At 45.1% G+C, this 18103-nt stretch overlaps 1 protein-coding gene across 2 annotated transcripts in view; it reads left to right on the forward strand.

Moving 5' to 3' along the window:
• PHAF1 (phagosome assembly factor 1) overlaps nt 1-18103 on the forward strand; it is a 31099-nt gene that overhangs the window by 11254 nt on the left and 1742 nt on the right. For both annotated transcript variants that reach the window (XM_047078544.1, XM_047078545.1), the window contains 13 exons: nt 1917-2000; nt 6274-6317; nt 9169-9248; nt 9523-9617; nt 10252-10349; nt 10436-10548; nt 13521-13654; nt 14121-14204; nt 15642-15724; nt 16105-16148; nt 16626-16669; nt 16821-16879; nt 17493-17565. In XM_047078544.1, the coding sequence (XP_046934500.1) occupies nt 1917-2000; nt 6274-6317; nt 9169-9248; nt 9523-9617; nt 10252-10349; nt 10436-10548; nt 13521-13654; nt 14121-14204; nt 15642-15724; nt 16105-16148; nt 16626-16669; nt 16821-16879; nt 17493-17565 (1035 nt within the window). The remainder of the gene's footprint in view (nt 1-1916; nt 2001-6273; nt 6318-9168; nt 9249-9522; nt 9618-10251; nt 10350-10435; nt 10549-13520; nt 13655-14120; nt 14205-15641; nt 15725-16104; nt 16149-16625; nt 16670-16820; nt 16880-17492; nt 17566-18103) is intronic.

An 18103-nucleotide genomic window follows, 5' to 3' on the forward strand; every position in this document is an offset into this window, starting at 1 on the left:
CTGTCCTCTTCTGCCTTCCTTTCCATTTCTTCCCATTTGTCTTCTTGCTTCCCATCAAGTGCAAAGAATAGTTTGGCCCCATTAAATGTTTCAGAAATATCTTCTTATCTCTAACAAATCACACCTTGGAGGTTAAATGTGCATATCAAGTGGGTCCCATCTTTCTTAGAGGGAAAAGTATGAATGACTAGGAGCAGACAGCTTTACTAAACTATTTCATATGGAGAACTGTGTAATTCTGGGATCACTGGAAGAGCCTGCTTACACACCATATAGTACATGTATATTTTAATTCCAGAGATACTTAGGATTTACTAGTAAAATATTGATTGTGAGGATAATTTACTTGCTTTTGAAAATTATCTAGTTATGTCCTGAATTGTAACAGTGCCGGGAGAAAAATGATCAGATCTTGGGAGAGTGTAAGAAAATTCCGATCCTCCCATTGTTCCTACTCCAAACAAGGATCTTAAAGGATGCTGAAAGGTTGCTTCATCCTGCTTAATGCTGTGGAATAGCCCTCTTAGAAATGTGTTCTGGGTTGAGAATAAGTGACCTAAGGTCAGAGTTCATCATTCTATTATCTTGCTTGAGACCTGATGGTTTTAGACATTCATACAGACCTACTGGAAAATTACAACATTCTTTCTTCTAGTGTTTGCCAGGCATGGTGGTACCTCCTAGGCTTGCTACCTTGTGAAGATCAGTGGGGTAGGAGGGAGGAGATAGTCTTAACTAATCCCAGAAGGCTCTGGAGAGAATTTTTCCACTGAGGCCCACACCAGTGGCACCTGGCCTTCCAGCCTACAGTTCTGTCTCTGACAGCCACACTTCTTTGATTCACTGTGCCTGCCTTGGGAGGCTCTATAAAGAAACTTCTGTAAACATTTGAGAGCTTTGTGCCAGTTTCAAGGAGTGGCAGGGTTTTGGATGTTGGTGTTTTTCTTCTGCGGGGCACCTTGGTTTAGGGCTGTGGAGTGTCTTCAGATGTCGAGTCCTTGAATTGATTGCACTGGAACAGAAGCAGGCAAGTGAGACAGATGTGACGAAACAGTGTTGTATGCTCAGTGCTATGCTTGGTGCCTTCTACCTTACTATCTAGACCTACTATCTCCGTTCCCACAACAACCCTAGAGGGAAGAGATGATGGTATTCCCATGAAGAAACTACAGCTCAGAGAAGTTTTGAGAGTCAGTTAAGGTCACCAGCTCACCCGTACCCAAGCCCGGCTCTGTTCACTCCTTTGTGCTGCTGCTCCCTTCCCCCCAGGACTTAGAAGGGGCAAATGTAGAAATACGACTCCTTAGATCTTAGATTTGGGCTTTACAGAAAGAAGCACATCTGATATGGGATGGTGAGGGGAAGGAAGGAAGGAATAAGAGTATCATCTCATACATAAACATCACAAAGTATTTCTTTGTCCTGGAATATGGCCTGAAGCAGTCAAAGTATAGGATATGTTTTCTGTAGATGGTACAGACAACCTTGGGAACAAATGGACATAGGTTCAGCTGACATGCATTGAACATTACCTGCCAAGTTTGGGTCCTGACTAGACCTTTTTACATGGCCTGCGTTCCTCATTGACTGCTCTCTAGGTTTGACAGGGAAACCCATGCTGTAGATGTGGACCCTGACCCTCAAAAGAAAATGGCCTACATACTCACATAATTTTGGCCCTTTCCCCCAGGTATTATTTCTCAAAGCCTAGAAGAAGGAGTCTCTTTTCAGCCAGTGTTAGGAAGCAGCAGCTTCAGGCTGGAAGTAGCAGACACTGCATTCACACAACAGTTTGTTAGTTGGGCCAGGGAGGGGCTGTCTGCACTTACATATTCTCTGTGCATTGCATTTAGACTTGTGAGTTTTTGGTAGGTGCTGTTGAGTAAGTTGTTGAGTGTTTTATTTTTGTTTTGCAGTCTCCTCTAAGCCATGACCTCATCCTTAACCTGACTCAGGACGGGATCAAACTGCTGTTTGATGCTTTCAATCAGAGGCTTAAGGTAACTGTGAATGACAACTAAAGTTTCATGTCAGGCTGATTACTACATGCTATTGTGAGATGTTTCTGAAACTCATAAGTGGGGGTAGACTCCTGTGATTCGGTGTACCACAGTACTGGGGACTGGAAGCTGTGCCTGGTCCTCTAAAAAGAGGGAAGCTTGGGATGGGGTGGTTGGAAAGTGGCTGGGAGGGACTCCAATCATAGGCTGCAGAGGTGGAGGGGAAAGAGTGTTAAAAGCTTTGGGGAATACTATGGGGAGGGGGATTCTAAGTCATTCAACTTAAGGAAAGCAAGAGAAGAGCTAACTATTGGCACAGATTATCCCAGATCTTAACAGGTGTACTAAAAATGGGGCCTAACTGCAGAATAGGATCAAAAGACTTTAGTCAGGTTTTTGTATCTTGCTTTACTTCATTCTTAGGTCAAGCAATATGACTTGGAAGGTGAAAAACGCAACTGTTCTTCCTAAAATGCTGGAATTTACAGCTTAACACCACCAGTGATGAATTGATTCTTTAACCCCATTGAGGATATGTAAACAAACAACTTGATGGTGTATAGGGTTGTCTTAAGTTCAAGTGCAATTTACTAACACCTGTTTCACTCCAGGATGTTTTTAATACACTATTTACAAATGCCTGGGCTTCACAGATTAGTCATGTGACACCAGACTCATGCCTCAGAGTCACAAGGTTGAATGGCTCTAGGCATTGGCATACCAGAGTGCTTATCCTGGTTAGGTTATGGAGTAGCCTTTCCAAAAGACTTGGTACTTCCTAGTTCTCATCATCCCATCACAAGTGAGCTCCTAAGAAGACAAGATAGAACATGGAAAAGGAATCTGTACACAGAATGGGAATTCTTCGTTTATGATGGTTTTTCAAAAGCAAATGTGAACATTCTTAGCCCCACAGTTACCTTGCCTCTCCTTGTGGACTCAGTCATCCTGTCTTCACTGACCAGAAGATTCACAGTGGGAAAAGGGAGAGAATGGTCATCAGTGTGGCTTCATTACAAATCAGGGAAAATTAATCTGGAAACACCTTTACAAAGAGTTATTTGTTTTAGCTAGGTAAGTCCACTTTAGGAGACATAACCCCAGAAGATTATAAGGAAGGTAATGTTGACAGATACGTATAGCAGGGCTTTTCATAGTAATGAAAAGCTGGAAATAACCTACATGGACAGCAAAAGGGGATGGCTAGGCAGCCCATCATAGAATCACAGCATGATGAGGACAGTATCAAATATTAAGTGAGTACTTGGTACAGATTAGGCGCATCGCTGAATGCTTCCCGTGCATTTCCCAACTTAACAAGCCTGTGAGCTGTACTGTTTCCCAGTGAGACAAAGGAAGGACAGAGGATGAGTGGTCTGCCAAGCTTTTAACCCTGAATTACCAGTGTGTGATAGCCACTGGGAGTAGAAATGACTTAGCTTCTGTTGATGTATATGGGAAATAAATGTGATAAAAGCTGAAGAAAATTGTGTGAGCACACTCTGGAGAAATGTGAAGAATGAGAAGTACAATTTGAATGAAAAAGGAAGTAATTAGAACCTTCTCTTCTGCTTTCTGTGGGGTCCCTATGAAGAGGAGGGGCTGGGACCCTGCTGGAGCCTCTGGAAACTGAGGAAGTGATTCTCAGGTACCCTTGGTCAGCATCAGGTTTGACCTGACCCATATGCCTGCCCCTCCATCCAAGCACTTAAGAATACTCTTCTCAGGGTGCCTGGGTATCTCAGTCGGTTAAGCGTCTGACTCTTGATTTCAGCTCAGGTCGTGGTCTTACATGACTTCGAGCCCTGCGTCGGGTTCTTTCCTGGCAGCGCGGAGCCTGCTTGGCATTCTTTCTCTCTCTCCCTCTCTCTCTCTGCCCTCTCCTTCTTGTGCACTCTTTCTCAAAATAAATAAACAAACATAAAAAAATAAAAAGAATCCACTTTTCCCTGATGCTGTCTCCTGCAGTTTCCTCATCCCCTCACTCCCTGCCTATGAGAAAGCCCTACAGAATGAGGCTTCACAAATTTCAACCTTCACAGCTACCTGTCTTTTCCTTTCCTATCTTGGCTGCTGCCATGGCTTCTCCTCTGGGGAAATCAAGGTCTTTTCCAGCCCAGTGGGTGGTAAATCATGAAGTTCAGACTTCCCCAGCTGCTTGTCCCCGTGGCCCAGCAAGCTCCATGGGCCAGATCTGCTTGTTGATTCTCCTGGTGACATGAAGGACTCCAAGATTGTTGGTACTCTGGGTCTCTTGCCACAAGTGCCATCCTACATATGCCCTGTGGTTAACTCTGGTCCATTGTTTTCCCATTAGGCAGGCAGGGTTGAAACACCCATAAATGTTGGTCGGGGTTATTGGCAGGTGGGTGACAGCGACACAGAAGGAACATCCTGGAGGCCCACCGCCACAGGGTGAGTGGTGGGAAGCCCTTGGGTGGTCATTGGCCAGCTGTAGGGGTGGCAATAAGGGAGGCAGAGTGCCTGTTCCTGCTATACAAGCAAGGCTTCTGGCTAAAGGGTGAGGCTTTCTGCCAGCATGGGGCCCTGGCCTTGGTGAAATGATATACCAGTTTGGCATGATATACTGCCATGCCGGAGCTTTCTGAAGGGACACTGAGTATCTTATGAATCACAGCTGTTCCCCTGTTCTTCTTTTAATGACCTCTCTTGGCACCTCCTTTCATGTTTTCTAGTTTCACATTGCCCTTAGCTGACTTCATAACAGTCAGACTTGTCTGATGTTTTGAGTACCTTTCCTGTGCAAACTAATGAGCCAGACCTTAAAAAGAGCTTAACTTAGTCTGGTACTGGTGAATGGCATACACAAATAGTACAGGAAAGAGTTGATTGAAGTGCTGTGTCTGCCCAGCAGAGGGAGTTACTCTTAGCAAGTAGGATTAGAAGAGCTGCATTATAATTCAGAGGTGCCCAACTTGTGGTTCAGTGTTATGACCACTAAACAAAGTTAGAGATAAGGTCTGGCCAAGAGTAAACTAATATGTCTCATTTTCTTTGGTAGTTCCAGATGCTTGTGCATGCAGGGCCCCACAGCTCCTTCTAGGATGAGGCCCATATTGTCAGGGCAAACAGACACTGACCCAGCTCTGCTTGTTCCTCTACAGTAAGGGCCAGAACTCCCAACTGGAGGGTAGTAGCTGGTTCTTCAGGCCTTGGCCAGCCATGTTTCTTGCGTAGAAGACTTCATAGTGCTCATTATTTGGCACCACTAGTAGCTGAGTGTTTTAGCAATACCTTTGTCTTTGCCCTGAGTTCTTGGCATTTAATTAAAGGCTGAACCCCTTGAAACTACACAAGGGCACTGATGTTCTCCAGGTACCCTTCAATAGAGATATGTATACATATTTGAATATTGTCACACTTGTCCTAAACTAATATGACTTGTTTTCTAGCAGGATAGACATCCCTCCATCTTTTTTGTTTTGTAAACCACAGTATTTTAAAGCTGATTTTGAAAGTGACTGGGTCTGGGGTCTTTTTAATGCAGCAAAGTGTGCAATAGCAGGAAGGGGGCTCAGTATCCAAGGTTTTGTCCATAGTTTTAACCTTTATACTATGTGAATTTGTTTCTGTGGAGGTTTCCACTGTTCTGTATGTACAATCTTCTATATGACCCAGCAGTAGATTAGATAAAGGATCTTTGACCCACAGCTTCCATGGGCATCTGTTCAACAATCTGGATGAAGGGAAAGGAGAGGTTATGCTGTGTGTGTGGTATCAGTTTTTCCTCCAGATTTAAAATGAGAATAAAATGTAATATGCAGTGCTTCAGGAGAATTTTGGTTAGTGATAGATTTTTTTTCTTCACTATTCTATAAATGTCTATTTTTATTAAGATTTTATTTCTAAGTAATCTTTACACCCAATGAGTAGCTAGAGCTCACAACCCCGAGATCAAGAGTTGTGTATTCTATCAACTGAGCCAGCCAGGTGCCCCACAATAAGTGTCTTTTCTTTTCTTTCTTTTTCTTTTTTTTTTTTTTTAATTTTATTTTAGAGAGATACCGTACATGAGTTGAGGAGAGGGGCAGAGGAGGATAGAGAGAGGGAATCTCAAGTAGGCTCCACATCAAGCACAGAGCCCAATGAGGGACTCAGTCCCACGACCCCGGGATTGTGACCTGAGCCAAAATCCAGAGTCGGACACTCAACTGACTGAGCCTCTCAGGCACCCCTGTAAATGCCTTTTTAATCCATCTCTTTCAACTGCAGAGCATTACCAGTGCTTAAAATTTGATTTTTTTTCTTTTAGGTGATTGAAGTATATGACTTGACTAAAGTAAAGTTAAAATATTGGTAAGTTTTCTCCCCTGTTGCTCTATGTCACAGGATTGGTACAAATGGACTTTATTACCCTCATTAAGTTAATAAAGAATTCCCATTCCTAGCAGTTCCAGGATTACAACCTGGTACCATGATTTCCTCAGGCAGCCTCCAAACCTACTTAGCTTCCCAAGGAAGAGAAGGAAGTGTTGTTAAGAACATGCTCTGTGTAAAACACTTCTCATATATGTCAGTTCATTTAATCCTTACAGCAAAACAGGACCTCAGCTTAGAGGTGGTGACGTGACTGTCTTCTGGGTCATAGCTGCCCTCCCCAAATAGGTCTGACCCCAAAGCCTCTATGCTAAAGGGAATGCCAAAGGGACCTCTATTTGGGGGCCAAAATCTACTTCTTTTTTAAAAGTTTTTTTTTTTTTTAATGTTTATTTATTTTTCAGACAGAGAGAAACAGAACATGAACGGGGGGAGGGTCAGAGAGAGGGAGACACAGAATCTGAAACAGGCTCCAGGCGGTCAGCACAGAGCCTGACGCAGGACTCGAACTCGTTACCACAAGATCATGACCTGAGCCGAAGCCGGATGCCCAACCAACTGAGCCACCCTGGCGCCCCAAAATCTACTTCTTAGAATGAAAATGGGGGTGGCCTATATCATGAACTAATATTTGAGCACCTTTATGGCAAGGTGCTGTGCTACCATCTAGAATACTCCGTTTAGTAAGCTTAACGGGCTTCCCTTTCCCTTTGTGAGGGCATGAAAGGGTCCAATTCCTGGGGCTGGCTCAAGCAGCATTTGCCAATAGAGAAATGGATAAAGCAAATGTGTAATAGTACTGGCCCCTTGCAGATTTCTTTTTGTCTTTTAGTTTTGTTGGAGCCTTTCTTTGTCTTTTCCCTCTTAAGAGTTAGTGGTAGGGGGCGCCTGGGTGGCGCAGTTGGTTGAGCGTCCAACCTCAGCCAGGTCACGATCTCGCGGTCCGTGAGTTCGAGCCCCGCATCGGGCTCTGGGCTGATGGCTCAGAGCCTGGAGCCTATTTCCGATTCTGTGTCTCCCTCTCTCTCTGCCCCTCGCCCGTTCATGCTCTGTCTCTGTCTGTCCCAAAAATAAATAAACGTTGAAAAAAAAATTTTAAAAAAAAAAAAAAAAAAAAAAATAAAAAAAAAAAAAAGAGTTAGTGGTAGGTACCTTTGACCCAGCAATAGCACTACTAGGAATTTACCCAAGGGATACAGTAGTGCTGATGCATAGGGGCATATGTACCCCAATGTTTATAGCAGTGCTTTCAACAATAGCCAAATTATGGAAAGAGCCTAAATGTCCATCGACTGATGACTGGATAAAGGAGATGTCGTTTATATATACAATGGAATACTACTTGGCAATGAGAAAGAATGAAATCATGCCATTTGTAGTAACATGGATGGAACTGGAGGGGATTATGCTGAGTGAAATAAGTCAGAGAAGAACAGATATCATATGTTTTCACTCATATGTGGATCTTGAGAAAGTTAACAGAAGTCCGTGGGAGAAAGGAAGGGGAAAAAATAGTTACAAACAGAGGGAGGGAGGCAAACCACAAGAGACTCTCAAATACAGAGAACAAACTGAGGGTGGATGTGGGGGTTGGGGAGAGGGGGAAATCGGTGATAGGCATTGAGGAGGGCACTTGTTGGGATGAGCCCTGGGTGTTGTATGTAAGCCAATTTGACAATAAATTATATTAAAAAAAAAAAAACTACTACAATGAGATACCACCTCATACTTGTTTTTTTTTTTTTAAGGTGGTAGGTAAAATTAAATAAATAACAAGAATTAGTGGTGGGTAAAATCATGAGGTTCTGGGTTAGACTGCCCTGTGTTCATCATTCTGTTACCTCTGTGACCTTGGGCAAGTCACTTAACCTCTCTAGGCTTGTTTCTCCATCAGAGAAATGAAGCCGGTACGTGACTAGTAGGTTAGGAAGATGACATGAGATACTGCTGGCAAAGCACTTGTCACCATGCCTGGTTAAAAAAAGAGGTGTTCCATGAATTATACTAATTTTTAAATTAACCTTTAAGCATTCTCCTTACATGCTCATCATCTGAAATCATGTGTTGCTCTTCATTCCCAAGCCTCTGCCCCTTGGGTTTTTCCTCTTTGCATGGGATCTGCCCCTCACCCCCAACCTACCTGTTCACCTAGTCCATGGGTGCTGGCTGGTTCTTCTGCCTAGTAAGAAAGCAAGCTGCTTTGCTTGGTTATACACTGTTCTCTTAAGATGTTCATCCCTTTTTAAGAAAGTTCCTTTTCAAGCCAAACTGCTAATAGGCATCCTGAGAAAACACATTCATACTCTCTATTCCTGGGGCCCCTCTTTATCCAAGTCCAAATGCCATAGGGCTGAGACTGAATTTATTTCCTTCTAAATTGTGCCTGGTGACCACACGTGTCTTGGGAGGCCCTAGAGGATCAATTCAATATGTCAGTCTCAGGAGACTTGATTTATTCTGACCCCATTAATTATCCTTCACTTAAAAGTTCTTTAATTAGGGGCGCCTGGGTGGCTCAGTTGGTTGAGCGTCCGACTTCGGCTCAGGTCATGATCTCATGGTCTGTGGGTTCGAGCCCCGCATCGGGCTCTGTTCTGACAGCTCAGAGCCTGGAGCCTGTGCCTGTTTTGGATTCTGTGTCTCCGTCTCTCTCTGACCCTCCCCCATTCATGCTCTGTCTGTCTCTGTCTCAAAAATAAACATTAAAAAAAAAAAAGTTCTTTAATTAAACTTGTGTTTTGACATACTTGTAGGCTCACCTGCCTGTGTTTTAAGAATAACTCTTCCAGCCACCATCTTCAGTGATCTGAAAAGCATCTTTGTTTTTCAGTGGAGTGCATTTTAACTCTCAGGCCATAGCTCCCACCATTGAGCAGATTGACCAGTCTTTTGGTGCGACCCATCCTGGAGGTAAGCCAAGTCTATCTGTTTCCTCTGTCACAGCCTATAATGATAAGCCTGGCAAGTGGCACCATCCCAGCCCTAGTGCCCCTTCCTACAGGAAGCCAGGTTCTGGTAGAATTTGTGGGTTGATACTTGGGTGTGAGGGAAAGCTTCTCCCTCTTGTTTTCACCCTAGTAAGTCAGTTCAAGAATCAGGCACAAGGAAGGTGTTACCAGGCTAGTTTGTATTCTCATCTCTGGTACCATTCAACCATGTCGTTTTCTCCTCCCCACTCTTACAGTGTACAACTCCGCTGAGCAGCTCTTCCACCTCAACTTCAGAGGACTGTCTTTCTCTTTTCAGTTAGACTCGTGGACTGAGGCTCCCAAGTACGAGGTTAGCCCTTCCCTTCCCACGGTATTTGTCACCCAGTACCCAGGTGATATGGGCCCAGCAGACAGTGCCACTGGGGAGGTTGGATAGGTACCCTTTCTTTGGTTTCCTCATCTCTGAGGTCTTTAGGGGCCAACATGGATAGGACTGATAGCAAGAACAAAGCCTGAGCCAGCATTCCCAGGGGGAGGGCACTTCCCACTGCAGAGTGAGGATTTTCAGAGATAAATCCAGTTTGCCTTGCTTTAAAACTAAATCACTGTGTTTTTTTCAGTAACCTAGAGTTTGAGATAATTCATTCTGGATTTTCAGTTATTTATTGCTTTTAGCAAAATGTTTCATTCATCCTTAGGTAGCAGCATCCTTAGGGTTGTGAAATGATAGATGTTTGTAAGGCTTACATTTTATTAAAGGAAGCATTCCTGCATGTTTTTCTTGATGAAGGAAAGAAAAACTGAGTAAAATGAAAGATGAACTTGAATGGATGGGGTGAGTTTATTGACCTGGAGCCAGGTTTAACTGTTGTTTAGCTTTGACCTGGCCAGTTCTTGAAGACCATGAGTGCTGGAGAAATGCCAGAGCCTGGGCCATATGGCCTGCAGTGGGCTCTCAGTAAAACTTTGTCCTATGTTTGCAGCCCAATTTTGCCCATGGTCTAGCTTCTCTCCAGATACCCCACGGAGCAACTGTGAAACGAATGTACATCTACAGTGGAAACAGCCTACAGGATACCAAGTGCGTTTGGGGAGCACAAGCTTCATGGGCCATGGGCTCCCTGGGAGGGAGGGTGAAGCCTCTGCTCATTCTGTGCCTGCCTCCAGGGCTCCCGTGATGCCCCTGAGCTGTTTCCTTGGCAATGTGTATGCTGAGAGTGTAGATGTTCTTCGAGATGGAACTGGACCCTCAGGTTTACGACTTCGGCTACTTGCTGCAGGTCAGTTACTGGCCTTGGGGTGGTGGATTATATTCATGTTGAGGCGGTCTAAAATCCCATATGCTTAGAGGTAGTTGGTACAAGATAATGTAGATGCTTATGGTTAAAGCTTTCTTTTAAATTTAATGAAAAAGGACAAGACACAGTTTTGTCATTAGTAAATCTTAATAAGTAACAGTAGCATTGCTTCTCCTAGCATGTATATAGCCTTCTGTGTGCTTATGTAGATTTTCAGTTGTTCCCAGGCTGTTTACTAGAGATGCATGTTATGAGCTTCGATATTGGAGTGTTCTGCCCTTTTCTACCCCTTATGCCCAGTTCTCAGGAGGCTGGCAGAAGGGACTTCTTGAATTCTGGTTTGGCCACATCCACTGAGAGTTTTGCTGACTATGAACAAAAAAAGAGCTGCTGTCTTCAATGGCTGGTCTCTCTAGGATCCATGTCTCATTTGTGATTTCCTTGTGTGGCATGGCCAATCTCAGCTACTTTGGACCTTGGGTCATGCTTCGTATTAGTAGTACGGGGATCTCCTATGTCGAGTTTGCCTCCGTGCCTTTGGCCTGGGTGCCAGCATAGGGGCTATGCCTAGCCAGTGTTTGTTCATAAATTGGGGTCTTGCATTCGTTTCTAAGGCACTAGTTCTTAACTATGAAGAATCTGGTGTATGAACTCTGAAGTCACTCCCCTGAGCAGTTAGATAGTTCCCCACCTCCAGGTTAGAAATTTCTAAAAGTGTGGTTTTCTAGCCAAGCAGAAAACTAATGTTGCACTTGAGCTATACTGTTTGAGAGAATTGAGATGTAGCAACAAGGTCAATCTAGGGTCTTTCTTGTCAGAAGGATCACTCCTTGAAACGCTGAGGTAGTCAAGGATGGCACAGTTATCCCAAGTGACAGCAGGAGGAGTCTGTTGGGAGCAGGGACTCTCCAATTCTGACTTCCACCTTGTATAGCACACTCCCAGCAGTCACATCTCACTGCTTGCCGGATGAGTTGGGGAGACACTTTAAGTCAGGGACTCACCCAAGTTACTGTCCAATCTAGTACTCGTTGAGAGTTTCCTTTGGCAAGCGTAACTTGTCTCAGCCAACCCATTTCTCACATGTTTCCTGTGGAGTGCAGCTACGGTGATGTTTTTAAGATAAGAACACAGTTCCATCTATCTTGGTCCTCACAATAATTTATAGGAAGATTCACTCCAGGGAATCAGAAGCTAAAATAGGCTCCTAAAACTAAGGGTACTTTTACCTGGGTAGGCTTCAGGTAGAGTGAGACAAGAGAGAAGACTCACCTGTGAAGAGTGCCTTCCTAGTAGCCCCATCTGCATATTCACAAGTGTACCTGGGGACTTTGGGCTTACAGTATAGGACTTTTGGTGGTCAGCCAGGATTGCCAAAACTGCAAGATATATAGACCGAGGTTAATGTGGACTGTGGTTTTCCCAGGACCTAGTTAATTTTTGTTTTTTTTAATTTTTTTCAACGTTTTTTATTTATTTTTGGGACAGAGAGAGACAGAACATGAACGGGGGAGGGGCAGAGAGAGAGGGAGACACAGAATCGGAAACAGGCTCCAGGCTCTGAGCCATCAGCCCAGAGCCCGACGCGGGGCTCAAACCCACGGACCGCGAGATCGTGACCTGGCTGAAGTCGGACGCTTAACCGACTGCGCCACCCAGGCGCCCCAGGACCTAGTTAATTTAAACACAACCTTATTTGTGCTGTGACTGAAGATTCTTGGATTAGTTGAAGAACTCGGTACCAACTTATTTCAGATTGTGGATTCCTGAAGTCTTCCCTATATAACAAATGGATTATTATAAAGAGCCTTGTCAGTTATAAAGTTCTGTGCAGAGTAAGGTGATGGTGGTTATCATGGACCAGGAAATTCAGTCTTCCTCAAAAAAGTTTATTTTGAGAAAAAGAACATGAGCAGGGTAGGGGCAGAGAGGGAGAGAATCCCAAGCAGGCTCTGTGATGTCAGCGCCAAGCCCAACACAGGGCTCAGTCCCATGAACAGGGAAATCATAACCTGAGCCAAGATCAAGAGTCAGAAGCTTAACCAACTGAGCCACCCAGGTACCTCCCCCACCTTTTTTTTCCCCGCCCCCCCCCCCCCCCGGTGGAGGAGACAGAAAATACTTTGTCTTTCCATCCACAGAATGGGGAAAATCTTCCTGTTAGGAGTGTCTATTGCTATTCCACAGCTGCTGCTATGTGTGTGTTTAACTGGAACTGTTTCTGAAATGTATTAGAGTCAGGGTTTAAAGATTCTTCCCAAAGAAGAAATTCGTGGCAAATCGGGTTTTCTTATCCTCCCACTTCTCTGGTTTTCGTTTTTGAGTGTTAGTGGGTCTATCAGTGTTTGTAGAATTAGGGATGAGTTAATGGATGTTTCACTCTTGGCTTTTTTATAGAGTGCTTTTTTTCTTTAGGTCCAGTCTCTGGTTGGAGGTTACCATTGAGAAGCCCCTCTTAACATAAATTCTTGTATCTTGTCAGGACCTAGAAAGTGGCAAGAGATAGAACCTCATTCTATACTTCCATAGCACCTATGCTGCTGTTTATTGTACCACAGTTGTGTGGTGTGGGATTGGGATCTTCACACCATAAGCTCCAATAAGGACAGAGACTGCACTTGTTTTGCCCAGCATGTTTCCTCAATATCTAACAAAGTGTGTATCCCATCGTAGTTAATAAGTAAATATTTGGTGACTGAATAAAGTTTCCAGAGCTCCACATCACTTTTGTGGGATTGAATGAGTCTCTGGGATTATTTCAAGTAGATGGTGATCTCTCATAACATCACAAGCTGTATGACTTGGTATTTCCGCTTATATGCAGTCTTGCCCCTCAGCCAGAGCTAATAATGCAGCATGCAGCAAGTGGCCTCTCTGGGAACCCCTGGGCCTTAGGCTGCAGCATCTCAGTCCCCTGGCTGGGAACCTGACCACCTCCCCCTTCTCCTCTGCAGGTTGTGGACCTGGCCTATTAGCAGATGCCAAGATGCGGGTATTTGAACGTTCAGTGTATTTTGGTGATTCCTGCCAAGATGTTCTTAGCATGCTTGGCTCTCCACACAAGGTCTTCTATAAGTCAGAAGACAAGGTAGGGGAAATGTGTTTCTAAAGTCAAAAAGGCAGTCTCTCTCTTTTTTTAAGTACACACTACTCCCAACATGGGGCTCTAACTTGCAACCCCAATGTCAAGAGTCACATGCTCTACCTACTGACTGAGCCAGCTCCACTTTTCTTTTTTAATCAATATTAACTTAATATCAAGTAAATATAAATTGTTATTTTTCCATAGAACCTGTTATATTACAGTTGACAAAGAATTAAATTGAAAGCTCTTGTCTGATCCTGTTGATCAGATTGTCCTGCCTTTTCTTGGACACCAGGGCTTAGTCTGTAGTCAACCAAAGCTCAGTGTTATTCAGCACTAGCAGCAGAGACTCTGACACTCTTGCTCACCTGATAGCTTAATGTTACACACAAAGCACAATTTGTAGACTTTCAGTTAATCCAAGAACTGTATTAAGGGGTTGGATTTTATTTTATTTTTTTCCTAACAGATGAAAATTCATTCTCCTTCCCCTCACAAACAAGTTCCATCCAAGTGCAATGACTACTTTTTTAACTACTTCACTCTTGGAGTGGTAAGTTCTGATTCCTGAGAGAAATGTTGGATTTCTGTGGTGGTGGACCATGCACCTGGGCATGGAGCTCGTAACCATGCCTGGCAGCAGGAAAACTAGCCCCAGCTGGCTTTGCCCAGTGCTGCTTTGCATTGGTACCCCAAAGTGGGCCTTCCCTGCCACCAAGATTGCTTAGAAACACAGGTTCCCTGGTATGTCTTGGCTTCTTTATTGAGGGAAGCGTGCTGCAAAGGTGGCGGCTGTGGGAGTCATCCCAATTAACCTATTTTGGGATCTGCCTGTTTGTAGAACACAGGACCCTCTTCTGGAGTCACAAAATAGGGAGACTAAAAAGTAGGGGTGTGCTTATGTATTTGCAGGGGATCACCCCAGAGGCATTGCTGTGGCCCTGTGTTCTGGATGTAGGGTGCTGAACAGAGCTTGTGGCCACTGTCAGTGCTGACAGTCCTGCTAGTAGATGGGATGTGTGTGAGAGAAGTTGTGTAAACCCTGCCCTAGCAGGATACATCTCTTAGGGCAGGGTTGGCCTGGACCTTGATTCTTCTAACCTTTGAGCCTTCTAGGGCCTGAGTTCCTGAAACAGCAAAGAAAGGATAGATTCTGGAGAGGGAGAGAGGAGATACTGGGTCTGCCTATGTGGATAAAAACCAAAGGAGCCAGGGGTAGTAGGGGCACGGCAGCAGGCTCATAAACTCTTGAGGTAGGACAGTGGCAGAGAGAATGGTGCTTTGTAAACTGAACCTCTTGAGGTCAAGGACCAGTGATGATAAGTGACAAGAAAGATGGAACAAATGGCCCGGCCCTAATAGGACTTAATGTAGCTAATGTAGGAATGGAATCAAAGGGAAATCTGGGGTCACAGGCCTGAACAGCTGTCAGAATGTGAAACTGGGAAGGGTGTGGTGAATAGGAGAGAGTGTTCGATAGGCAGCATCAACTCCAAGTCTGAGTCCTGGTCAGAGGCTGGATTTTCATTTCCCAGGGTCACTGATTCTCACAGAGAGGGCCTAATGGAAGCCAGAAGGGTCTTGCGGTCATGGCATTCAGAGTAATTAGATGCCTTGAGCCTCTGAAAAGTCAGGTGGTCGCTGAATCTTCTTGGTGACCTTTAAGCCAAGAGTTTTTAATCGAGTGCTTGTTAGGCAAGATCTCCATGATAGGTTTGAGTTCCCAAGCATTGGCAGCTGTAGCCCACAAACCTGCTTGGCCTGCTGCTACCAAGTTTGGAATGGGAGACCCACAGATGATTGGGTCCCCCTCCTTTACTGAAAATGTCCAGTTAAGGCTGCTTGCCTCAGCTGCTCCCTTGACTGTTGTTTGGCAGAAGGCTGTTGTCCAGAGGCATCTCTATTATGAAGTGGCCATCTCTGAGTTGGACATGTCCTTTCCCAACCTCAGTAACTTTCCCTACTTGGAAATCCTTGTTTTCTATCCCAGGATATCCTCTTTGACGCAAATACACACAAAGTGAAGAAGTTTGTCCTACACACCAATTACCCTGGGCATTATAATTTTAACATGTGAGTATACCTGTACCTGCCCCTCCAAAAATGAGCTTTGAACTAAAAATTCCCAGTAAAAGAGAGCTGTGGCTTTGAATGCTCACTAATTTGTACCTAAATTCTTAGTTTTATGGGAAGCAGACATTTCTTGAGTGTTCGTTCTGTTCCTGGTACAGTGTCCAATACCTTTTATCTCTCCATTTGTACCCATTTTACAAATAGGGAAATAGGTTCAGAGAGCTTGGTATCTTATCCAAGATGATAGGGTCTTTAGACCCCAGAGCCAGGGCTTTGGGGGACAGATTCATTATGTTTTTCCTGGGTTGCAGGGTTGAGATGCACAGGGGGTCAGGCCTCTCATGGGGCCCAGCCTTTACCTATCTGACTTCTCTCTCTAGTTATCATCGCTGTGAGTTCAAGATCCCACTAGCCATAAAGAAAGGTAAGTAGTGAATATCTTCAGAGTAAAGAAAGTGTTTTGGAGAGTTAGTCTCTCATGATGAGAAGAGACCGTGATCCAAATCGAAATGCTAGTGGTTGGGTTTATGGAGCCTTTGCCCTTAGCCTCAGCTCCTCTGGGTTGGGCTCTTTGTTCTGGGGCTGTATTGTTCTGGTCTGTAGTCTCCTGAAGGTTCTAAAGGTCTTTTCCTTTGACCATGGGATTGATGAGTGGGGATTGGTTGTCTCTGACGGGGAGTTTCCTATACATGATTATCCAGGTGCTTCCAGGTCAGTCTTGTGACTGCTGTCCATCTGCTGGTTCACTACCCTCTTCCATCCAAGAACTCTGAAATAGCCCATCTGCCTTCCCTCTGTACTCCAACCCCAATGCACAGGGTGGCCAGGTTTGGATTCCGCCTAGGGCTGGGGTCACAGGTGTGCTGGGCCAGCTACCAACCCACCCTATGTTTCTTTTCAGAAAATGCAGATGGTCAGACAGAAACATGCACAACCTACAGCAAGGTGAGCTCATATTTTTCCACCTGATGTAGCCCCAAAATGAAGTGGGTGTGAGCCCACCAGCAGTCTGGGGCCCACATCCTATGGGCCAGCCACTGGTCACAGGCATGGTTAGGTCTCTGCTAAGCTCTTGCCACCCCCATCCCTTTTGCAGTGGGACAGTATCCAAGAGCTCCTGGGCCACCCTGTGGAGAAGCCTGTTGTCCTACACAGGTGAGCGGGAGGCTGCTGTCTCTGATGACCCCATCCTGCTCCTCACAGCCCAGATGGGGTAGGGAAGCCTAGCAGTGCCTATGGCTTAGAAATGACAGAAGTTGCTAGTGTTGCCACAGACATTATTTCCTGCCCCCACCCTGCACATTACAACAGGGCCAGCTATTCTGCATGTTTACCTGTACTAAAGAGGTTGCCCCCTGTGATAGCCCCCCTCCAGCTACCTCCAGATAGAGGGACCCTTTCACCCCTAGTTATTCAGAAAGTAAAGCACTTTTCATTGGCTTCCCTGGACTCTTTTTTCCCATCAGAGTTTCACAGGCTGCAGCCCACAGCTTTGTACTCAGTTGCCATGCTGCATGTGGCTCCTCCTTCCTAACTTCTTGCCACGCCACTCTAACTTCGTAATAACCTTCTGTGTACCACTAGACTGTGTAGGATTCAGAGCTTGAATAAGACCTGTCACCACCCTTGGGACCTCAAGGGCCTTTGTGGGAAACAGATAAAGCCATGAGAGACCAGTGGACAATAGCCCCCATCCCAAAAGGGACTGGATGCCCTGCCTGGCCTCGGCTTTTGTCTGCCCCTCTAATTCTGGCTTCCCTGGCCTCAGGTCCTCCTCCCCAAACAACACCAACCCATTTGGCTCCACATTCTGCTTTGGTCTTCAGCGGATGATCTTTGAGGTAAGCCCTGGGGGTTAAGGGGCTGGTGGCCATGCCAGGGATGGGCAAGTGATGGAGAAAGGTTGGGGAGGGCCTAACGGCTCTGCTGGGTGAGTTAATCCTTCCACAGTAACCCTGTCTGCTAAGAATCTGACCTACCCACATTCAACAGTAAGGGTTCAGAAACTATGTTGGGGAAATTTGGGATCATGGAGGCTAAAGCAGTGATCTGTATCCAACAAGGTGAGAGGTGGTGGCGATCCCACATATTTGAGAATGTAAATACAGTAGGAGAGGAAACGCCAGGGGGCAAGTGGGGCTCACCACAAGAGTGTTGGGTACCTTTGCATGCCATATGAAAGAATGTGCTATGGGTAAGTGTCTATAGAGGCCCCACTGGCTTGGGAGAGGAATGGGCTGTCCCTGTTTTCTCTTTTGGTTGCTACACCCAAATAACTTCAGTAGGCCCCAAGCAGTTCCAGAAGGACTGGATAAATAGGTATAGTGAAGTTGATGTATTCCATGAAGAGCAGGCAGTTTCTGGGCCAGAGATGAGCTC

This window comes from Lynx rufus, unplaced genomic scaffold, assembly GCF_022079265.1.
Source record: "Lynx rufus isolate CCGP_SWC_20201006 ecotype Redwood Valley unplaced genomic scaffold, mLynRuf1.p SCAF_16, whole genome shotgun sequence".
NCBI classification, from domain to species: Eukaryota; Metazoa; Chordata; class Mammalia; order Carnivora; family Felidae; genus Lynx; species Lynx rufus.